At 40.0% G+C, this 9728-nt stretch overlaps 1 protein-coding gene and 1 long non-coding RNA gene across 2 annotated transcripts; both read left to right on the top strand.

Moving 5' to 3' along the window:
- The first annotated feature begins 1657 nt into the window (after positions 1–1657).
- Positions 1658–9728, top strand: reep5 (receptor accessory protein 5). The gene is made up of 5 exons (XM_053411056.1): positions 1658–1882; positions 2045–2138; positions 5525–5663; positions 7727–7895; positions 9034–9728. The coding sequence occupies exons 1-5, from the start codon at positions 1765–1767 to the stop codon at positions 9081–9083; spliced, it is 570 nt and encodes a 189-aa protein (XP_053267031.1). The 5' UTR covers positions 1658–1764; the 3' UTR covers positions 9084–9728.
- Positions 2145–4420, top strand: LOC128424711 (uncharacterized). Its single transcript, XR_008333050.1, has 2 exons — positions 2145–4224; positions 4301–4420. It is a non-coding gene; the product is annotated as an uncharacterized LOC128424711 (long non-coding RNA).

Genomic DNA, 9728 nt, shown 5'->3' with positions numbered 1-9728 from the left:
CGAGATCCTGTCCAGTGTTGGTGAGTCTGTGTAACTGCAGCCTCACATTTCTGTTCTTGGCTGACAGGAGAGGAACCTGACGTGGTCTCTGCTGCTGTAGATCATCCTGCTGAAGGTCAGACGAGTAGTTAGTCCATGTGACAGAAATACTCCAGCTCTGAGCAGTCTGACCCTTCTCCTCTGACCTCTCATCAATACAGAACTGCTGTTCAATGGATGGTTTGTAGTTTATGCTCCATTCAGAGATCAAACTAGAGGCTGTCTTGTGTTAATCTCAGGAGATCAGAAACACTACAAATAACAAAAGTCACTGCTCCCGATTGCTTTCATGATTCTGTTTGATGTGAACATTAGCTGCAGCTCCTGACCTCTAGCTACAGGATTCCACACACTGCACTGCCACTCACTATAACACTAATGTACAGAGTTAATGTATTGATACAGGTCAGGTGTTTAGAGTAGTGCTGCTGATGGTCTCTGTGACTCTCCAGCCATCATGATTTATTGAAGCGTTCCAGTTCCCACACTGTGCATGATGGGACGTGGTAACTGAAACAACTAGCTGGCTGCAAACTGCAGGATCTTTGACAAAACTGTCTTTTAGCCAGAAGTTGTATTTTGCCATGTCATCAAAGCAAAGGAAGGGTGTGGCTTTACCGGGCTGACTGTAAATAACACATTCTTTTTGCCCTGATTTTACGCTCTCAGGAGATCTTCCTCCGTGGTGCATAGTCAGTTCTTCAGCCACTCATTTCTAATTTAAGAATGACCTGTGTCTCAGCTCAACAACCCACAACCTTAAGGATTTGAGGGGCAGAGCCTGGTGCTTTCTGAGTACACAGTGTGGGCGAATGCAGTGCCTGTAAGACTGAAGTCAGGGATAATTACCTCATGCGCTATAATTATTGAGCAGCAGCTGCACCGATGGCTGCACCACCAGCCAGTCACAGATACTGTAGATGTAGAGCCCGCAATTATTTCCTTTCACCTTCACAGTAAATGTGACTCTCGCTTGAGGTGGGATTTACAGAACAAAGAGACCCTACTGTTGTTGTTGCAGTTGTATTTGACTTGTCACTATAATTTGGATGTATTTATTTAGCAGTAGGAACAACACTTAAAGTACTTAAATAAAGCTTATATTCTGGACAATTTACAATATTTTCATGACCAAAACATGGAAATCTTTGGCATGGGCAGTTGTTCACTTAATACCACCTGTTTTATGCATCTACTAATTATTGAATAAATAACAGAAAACATACATGTTAGTGGTTGATCTGTTTTCAAGATGAACTTTCAGTGTGGTTTGATACACATTCTAACATTCTGTGATGCATTTATTTATATATATGTATTTGAATTAGATTTAGAATTCAACAAACACACCACAGAAAATTCCATGTCCAATGTGCAGTTAAAATGACGTAATTTCACAAGGGATGGGGCAAATGCATGGACATTAGAAATAAATCTTAGCAAAAATATAAAATACAATGTGTACACACTCACACACACCTGCACAGATCATATCATCAATGTATCACCTCGGGCCTCAGTAACACGATGAGACAGCGTTAATGTTGAATTAAGAAGCAGAATGGTGGTGTTTTATTTTGAAGGGGCAGAGCGGACACGAGAGTGAACACGCAGTGTGAGTGAGAGGAAGAGAACAGTGGCGTGAAGTCTCTCGGTGCATCAGTGTCGCAGTTTGATTCACATCCGCAGTTTGTAACGTCTGAAGCTGAACAAGGAAGTGCAGCCATGGCGCAGGGGCTCCGAGACCGGTTTGACAAGTTCCTCCATGAGAAGAATGTCATGACGGACCTTCTGGAAAAGGTTGAGAAGAAAACGGGAGTGAGCAGGACGTACATCGCCAGCGGTGAGTGTTGGAAGAAAGGAGAGCAAAGAGGCAGAGAGGGGTGAGGGGAGGAAGAGAGGAGGCACGGGCCTCGAGTTGACCGTTAAATGAGAAATAGAAACCAGGGGCTGCAGTAATACCACAACACGTGTATTATAACAGATGTGCTGTGCTCTGTTCCAGCTGCCATCGCCATCATCTCTGTTTACCTCGTCATCGGTTACGGAGCCTCCCTGCTTTGTAACCTCATCGGCTTTCTTTACCCAGCATACATTTCGTAAGTGTGGCACTGTTACTGAGAGGGGCCTCACCCTACCTCACTACCACACCCATCACACACACACACACACACACACACACACACACACACACACACATCCATTATTTTAGTATAATAATCAGTTAAATCCGTTACAATGTGAAGGACCAGACCTTTGTGTGTGTTTTAAACAATGCGCTGACCATATTAATGAACAATAAAATATTATAAAACTGTCTTTACAAAACCCCAAGCTAGTAGTCAACTGATCCTCATCTATGAAATGAGTCATAACATCATTTCTTTGATACTGTGGTTTATAACACATTTAATAGCTTTAGTCAGTCTCGTGAACCGGAGGCTGAATTCAAAATGTGAACAATAGTTTCATTCATAAGAACATTTTTATCAGTCTCTCAAAACAGTCCAAAACACAGCTTTTCATTTCAGAGCAACACAAATTTTGTGTTAAGATATTAAACATGACTTTATACTAAACTAAAATTTGAGTTTATGGAACTTAAAACATTTGCTTCCTTTGATTTATTAGAAGATAAATATATGGTTTTCAGATAATTTTTACTCTCGTTAATTTACTCTTAAGTTAAAGGGAGTCAAATGTTTGTGCTGCTCCTACTTTTCCATTTTTTCCCGGTTTATAAATGAGCATGTCCTCAAGAGCTGTACCGGGAATAACATGTCGCAGTTAAATATGAATAGTTGACTATATTTTATTGAGGTGCCAGTATTTGAACAGGGTTCAACAGGATCTTCAGAGGAGCGTCATGGGAGGGATCCCTCTCCAAGGAGGACAGGAGTGCGATAGATGTCACGTATAGCTGAACACATCAGTAGGAAGTTGATAGGCTCTCTATAGACAGTCTCTGGTCACCATTGTTTTATTTTTAATCCAAGAGACCATTTGACACCTCAGAGACACATGTTTAAAAAGACATAACAGTCTTCTTCATTATATTTAAAAACCAGGTCATCGATTTAAAGCATAAAAACTCATCTTTGCTGTGGAAAGAACCATATTTTCATTTCGGTTTTTATTGAAAAAATATCCCTTAATGGACATTAATGTATTGCACCAACGTGAACAGCCAAACAACGTTTTATATGAATAATTAAAAACACAGTTACTTAACATGATGACGATTTATGAAGAGGAAGAAGAAGATGTGGTAGATATGACCGAAGAGTTGCATTTACAACTTCACAAGAGGTTGTTAACAATGGACTGTTTGCAAATGTCACACTTATTAAAAATTATTTACAACGATGTCAGTTTAGTATACATCCATTTTATTTGGAGCCCCAGGAATGGGAGTGATTGTGTTCCAGAGCAGATTAAGGGTTTCCATGGTGATCAACCTCGTGAAAAGTTATCTTGTTTTGTGATACCCACAAAGTAAATCCCACAGAGAGTTGGATAAGACACTGGTCTGGCCTCAGTCGTCTGTTCAGGAGCAAAGGAAGTCAAATCATCTTTATGGTCCATTTAGATGAATCTACAACAACACAAAAATAAGTTAATTTTAGCCCTAATACATAATTATAGAACAAATACTCAAATGAGCATGATGGTGTGTTGTCTGTAGTTTGTTTATGGCCCAGTAAACAGCTCAACAATACAGGGTGAGCAGTCATTTCTGCTTTAAGTGGATAGTGAACATGGTCATAACACACTGTATAGACCAGGGGTGGGCAAACTTTTAGATTCGCGGGCCACAATGAGTTCTAAAATTTGACAGAGGGGCCGGGCCAGGACCAGATGGATGGAGTTTTTTTGTGAACTAATATAAATGACATGGAAAAATCATTACATGAAAGGATTTGGCCTTTAACAAGTAGCAAAGCATTTATTAGCAAGGCAATTTAACAAAAACTCGCCTTCGGAGAAAGGCTTGCTAGCCTTTGCTATTTCGAATGCAACCAAAAAACTTGCCTTGGTAGTTGACTCTTGAATCGCAGTTTGTTGGTGAAAAAAATGTTGCTGAGTCTGTAAATGAGCCGCCAACCTCTGAGCCGTAGCCGCCCGTTCTTGCGTTGACTGCTTGCTAGCGTAGTTAGCATGCTTCGTAGCAAAGTGACGGCTGATGTTGTACTCGTTGAGAACTGCGACAGTTTCTCAGCATATCAGGCATACAGCCTTCGATTGGACTTCAGTGAAAAAGTATTTTGTTGTCCACTCCGTGTTAAACACTCGGCACTCATTGTCCACCTTTCGTTTCCTTGATCCGGTCATTTTACAGAAGGGCTCACAGGGCAAAGCGAAAAAGTGAAGGGAGATCATGTGCCCCTTTGAGCCCTATAGCCCACACTTCCGGTCAAATTTAATTTAGCTGACGCTTTAATCCAAAGCGACTTACAATAATTGTATTCAACCCCAAGGGTACAAACCCAGAACAACAAGAAGCAAGAAAGTACAATTTCTTCAAAAATAAAACAAAACTACAAAAAGCTATAAGTAAGTGCCATTTAAGTGCTACTTACGTGTTAGTTATTTTTTTATTTTATTTTTTAAATATTTGGACAAGTTCGGCGGACGGGATTAAAAAACTCAACGGGCCGTATATGGCCCACGGGCCCTACTTTGCCCATGTCTGGTATAAACTGTATTTTTATTGAGATAAAAAAACAAGTAGACATGACGGAGATTGACTTGCTATGTGCAGAGAAGACTTCACCATTACAACAGGAGGGTAATGTTGTAATCGTTGAGGAAGGATGGGCCGAGCATTATTACAGCCACCACAGAAGTACATGGTGAATTGTGTAACTGTAACTTGTTGGGACAAGTTTCCTGTGCACAATGTTGCCACATGTGATTCATTTTGAAAAATGCATGTTAACTGTTATGTGCATTTCCAAACTCTGCAGGTGATAATAAATAATTAGAACAATAACACAGAGTAATGGATCAGTGAAGTGCTTTTATAGCTCTGGTGCATCACATTATGCAACAATTCAAAATACATGTCCTGAGATGAGTGTTATTTCTTTGAAATGGAGGTGATTCCTAAACAGCTCTGATTGACGCGTCTGTGCTACGATAACATAGGTTATATGAATACCTACAAATACAGACCATTTACCATAAAAGGGAGATTAGTATGCCTTCAGTCATGTTAGAGACATGTTAGTAGAGTGATTCACTGAAACGCATGCTTTAATCCTTATTACATTTTTTTTGTTGTTAATATTTTATGGTTTTGTAGAATTATTCCATCAATGTGTGAAAGAAGTCCAGCAGTGAGGCTATCGGCACAGAAGTAGATAGGAAAGGAGGAAAACAAAATAAATTCTGGACCAAAAGATATTTTGCCCTCATGGATCGTGTTGTTTTTTCACAGTCTATCAAACTACTACTCTCAGATTCTGTTGCTCTTTCTTTCCAGGATCAAGGCCATTGAAAGTGCCACCAAAGACGACGACACCAAATGGCTGACCTACTGGGTGGTGTATGGAGTCTTCAGTGTGGCAGAGTTCTTTGCTGATATCTTCCTCTCCTGGTTCCCATTCTACTATATTGGAAAGGTAATCCACTGGAAATGTGCTGAAAGTGCATTTATGAGTTGATTAGGAGGTTTTTCCTCCTGATTTTACTGGTTAGTTTAGTGTTAAGTCTTTAGAGTCTAAAGTTGTCTGGTGAGTTTGGTTGCCATGGGGACATCAGTGTTGCATGGTGTTCAGGTTCACACAGATTACATAACATGCCCCCTGGCAGCACTGTGTTTCATTGTTTTTAATGGCCATAAAATCCATTCGCTTCATTTTCAGCAGCAACAGCAGCCACGTTTATTATGTTGGTGTCATAACATTTGTAAAATACTAGTTGTAATTATAATTCTCCCCACGTCAGTTGAGGTTGTTGCTGATAGCCGGTCCTAATGTGAGTGTGTGTGGGTGTACATTTGTGCATGTGTGTGAGAGAGCAAGAGAGATACATGCACGCAATTATACTATGAAGCAACGCAGCAAAACAGAGTTACAACTTTTATATTGTATAAAAAATGTGGCTGATAATCAAACTGTGTTGGTGGAAATGAGAGTCTGGCATGCTGCGCCAGGTAATGAATGGAAAACACTACCCGCACCTTCAAGTGAGGATGCCCACAGCGTTAAGAGCCCTGCAAATATAATATAAGAGCATTTTGTCTTAGATTGCAGCCTATGTGCGTGCGTGCGTGCGTGCGTGCGTGCGTGCGTGCGTGCGTGCGTGTGTTTTCTTAGTCCTTCATAGCAGAGTCAACAAATTGACATAGGAGCACTCTGCGCTGTCCATAAGGAATATCTCAGTGCTGGCGACTCACTCAACAGCAGCCAGTAATGCAGAAAGCCTGTGTTTGTGTTGATGTTGATGTTCAGTAAATGTGATAATCTTCACCCTCAAAGAGGAATGACAGGCATAGAGAGAGGGATGCTCCCTTAGCGCCTCACAGGCAGGTTAGCTGGGAAATGACAGTTTACAGATATTCATTGAACACATCACAGGCAGATTAGTGGTAGAATCATTTTACAGATGTTCCCTTAATGCCCCATATGCAGATAATCAGTAGAAGCCTCAGCAAACATCAGGTGCATAGGGGCAGAGGTGGTATTGAGCTGTTATGGTTTAACAGGGTTTCTACTTGTCATAGCAAAATGTGCCATTATGAGAGGTCATGGATGAATGTACTTTGTAATCATGACATATTACTTATTACTATTTAGCAGTAAATTATTAGTATAGTATTAGTATTAGTATTGTTTTAGTTATAGTCTTCAGCACTCAAAGCACTTTACAGTAATGTTTCTGCTATTCACCCAAACACGTCACGTCCCTGGTACAATTCACTTGCACTGAATGATGAACTGATTAGATTTCAGTGGTCAAATGTACACAGAAACTGGAGTTTTGGCGGAGGCATACAACAGCAGTGCGGTAATTCCAGTGCCACTGTATGGAGAGAATAACGTTTTCTATGTCATGATGACAGCTAAATTGAATTGTTTTGTGAAGATATGGCAGCTATAATTAAATTCAATTCAATTTTATTTGTATAGTGCCAAACCACCACATACATTATTTCAAGGCACTTTACTTATTAAGGTGGAGACCTTACAAAAGAGTCAGCTATAATAATAGCTGACTGTAAAACACAAGTTACCTGACATCACTCTTTTACTTCTAACATTTTTACTTTTCAGAAAAAACGGTGGTGTTAAGTCATTGACAGCTGCAGAATGACCTAACACTAGTGAGAGCAGGCTGCAATTAAATAAAATGCAAAAAATATGTCCCACCCAATGGGAGGCATTGGGCCTCTCATCAAAGCTCAAAAGAACGAGCGCTGTCTGAGAGCACGAACCAGGTGCATGTAGGCAGACAGGGCAGTTAGTGACAGACAGGGAGGCCAACCTATCTTTGGAATTTGGAGTGAAGAAAATAAGTCATGTTTATTTCTGCTTGGGCCACAGACACCAGCTTCTCTTATTTTCTCAGATGACTTGTTGATGGCAAAGCAAATTACAACACTTTCTTTAATGAATAGTTTAACCAGTGAAGCCTAATGTACCTGTGATGTCTGCATCCTGACGCATTTTTTCTTCTTTCCCAGGGTGCCTTCTTGGTGTGGTGCATGGCCCCGACTCCTTCTAACGGATCGGTCCTGATCTATACACGCATCGTTCGACCCATTTTCCTCAAGAATGAAGCCAAGATAGACGATGTTGTGAAGAACATCAAGGAAAAGGCGTCAGATGCTGCTGACAAGTTCAAGGATGAGGGTGAGTCATTGAACACTTGCGTGTCGAGCTTACTGCAAACACAAACCGACTCATTCTGCAAAATCTTAACAGTTCTGTTAGAAAATCTGAGGAATTAGGAAAGATATCGACCTTACATGAAAGGTGAGATCAACAGTGAAGTATATTTCAAACTAAATTATCACGATTACTGTAAAGTACGAAGAATTAAACTTAAAAGGTATGAAAAACAATGGGATTTACTACAAGCAGCTTCTGAACGAATACATTCCAAGTAGAATTGTTTGTAAACGTGACTTTCATAATCATTTCAAGGTTATTTGAAGTTAAAGCTCATTTAGAGAGTCACATTGGCTGACTGTCACTTCTATTTTACACAGTGGCTGGTAGAGTGGGGCTCCACCAGATAGAGACAAAGTGCACCTTTATTCTGTCAGGGTCATAGATCACAGACATGAGGTTGTTTTCTGTCAGATAAAAGCAGGACATGCAGAATGTTAATGTCTCCATGATATGAAGAGCACTCCATTTTTAATCCTGTGTCCCTCTGTTAACTTTTCACTTACACTTTCAATTATTTGATGACTCATCCTGCACTCAGGGCCAGTTCCTCATTCTGCGTCCAATCAGAAGCTTTCTGGAATTTTTAACTTCCCCAGGACTATATATTCTGACAATCGTGATGGTTAGGGTTAGAGCTATGACGCAGATTCCGAGAAAACATGACTCAAACAAACTGGACCTCAGCACAATGCAACTGATGCTCTGGAAAACTTAAAGGAGGAATGAATTTACACAATTAACTTTGGACAAGCTGCATCCGTTGGGGACAACCTCAGGGAGCTGGTTAAGATAGTGAAGCTGTCATCATTCTATTCTATGTAAAGCGCCTTGAGATAATGTATATTATGATTTGGCGCTATACAAATAAAGTTGAATTGAATCATCCGTGGCTACTTTCTAAAATATGAATATATATGTATTATTTTTGTAACTATGTTAATACATATGAGATCTTTCATAGCTTTGATGTCCTCTGTACTGTTCTACGTATGCAGAAGTGTTGGGTCTCACTGACAGCAGCTTCACATTGCATGTAAATACATAAATGTCTGGATGTTCAAGAAAAAAGGTGACATCCGTGTAATTTTGTCCCCAGCCAAGAGAGCCACAGCTAACATCATTTTTGAGGAGAAGAAGGACTCCTAAGAAGGAAGTACATGACTGCTGTCGCCTCTGGAGCCGATTCTGTTGCAGAAGAAATGTTGCCTTGAACATGATCTATTTCAGTCTGTAACCTTTATCTTCATCCATGCTGTATTCTGCTGCACATGTGTCACATGTATGAACGAAGGAACCCCCCCGCCCTCCCCCAGTCAGTTTACTTTGCCTCGTCAGCTGTCAGATAACTGACGCGCCTTGTGAACCAAATAAAGACAAACTTGTTGAAGTGGTTCTCAGATTTGGATTCTTTCTATTTGTTCCTGTCCATTGTTAGGTGAAGTGAGAAATGTTCAAGTTTGTAGCCTCTTTCATTCACAGACATTCTTGAGTTTCTGTTCATTGAATTTCAAATGAATCAAATAAGCAACCATTTATTATCGTCCTCCACTTTCAAGTAGTAGTTTAAAGGTACCAGGTATTTCTAGAGTTGTATCATATATTGTTTATTGATTGTTTTATGTCGTTTTCCATCAACTCATATCTAAAGTGACCTATTTATTGATGAATTATGATATACATTTTTTGAAATGATTTCCTATATATTGACCAGTTAATGTAACTCAAAATCAATAAATGCAATTCTTGGTAATTTACTCAAACTATGGATTAAAAATGAATCTGTAAAACCTT

Source organism: Pleuronectes platessa, chromosome 19 (genome assembly GCF_947347685.1).
Source record: "Pleuronectes platessa chromosome 19, fPlePla1.1, whole genome shotgun sequence".
NCBI classification, from domain to species: domain Eukaryota; kingdom Metazoa; phylum Chordata; class Actinopteri; order Pleuronectiformes; family Pleuronectidae; genus Pleuronectes; species Pleuronectes platessa.
Note: the sequence above shows the minus strand (reverse complement) of the source record. Positions and strands in the feature narration are given on the sequence as shown.

Excerpts from the sequence above, each read along its gene's own strand:
- reep5 (XM_053411056.1), top strand. The coding sequence starts at position 1,765 with ATGGCGCAGGGGCTCCGAGACCGGTTTGACAAGTTCCTCCATGAGAAG. Across the intron at positions 5,664-7,726 it reads CATTCTACTATATTGGAAAG|GGTGCCTTCTTGGTGTGGTG; the intron begins GTAATCCACTGG and ends CTTCTTTCCCAG. Across the intron at positions 7,896-9,033 it reads TGACAAGTTCAAGGATGAGG|CCAAGAGAGCCACAGCTAAC; the intron begins GTGAGTCATTGA and ends TTTTGTCCCCAG.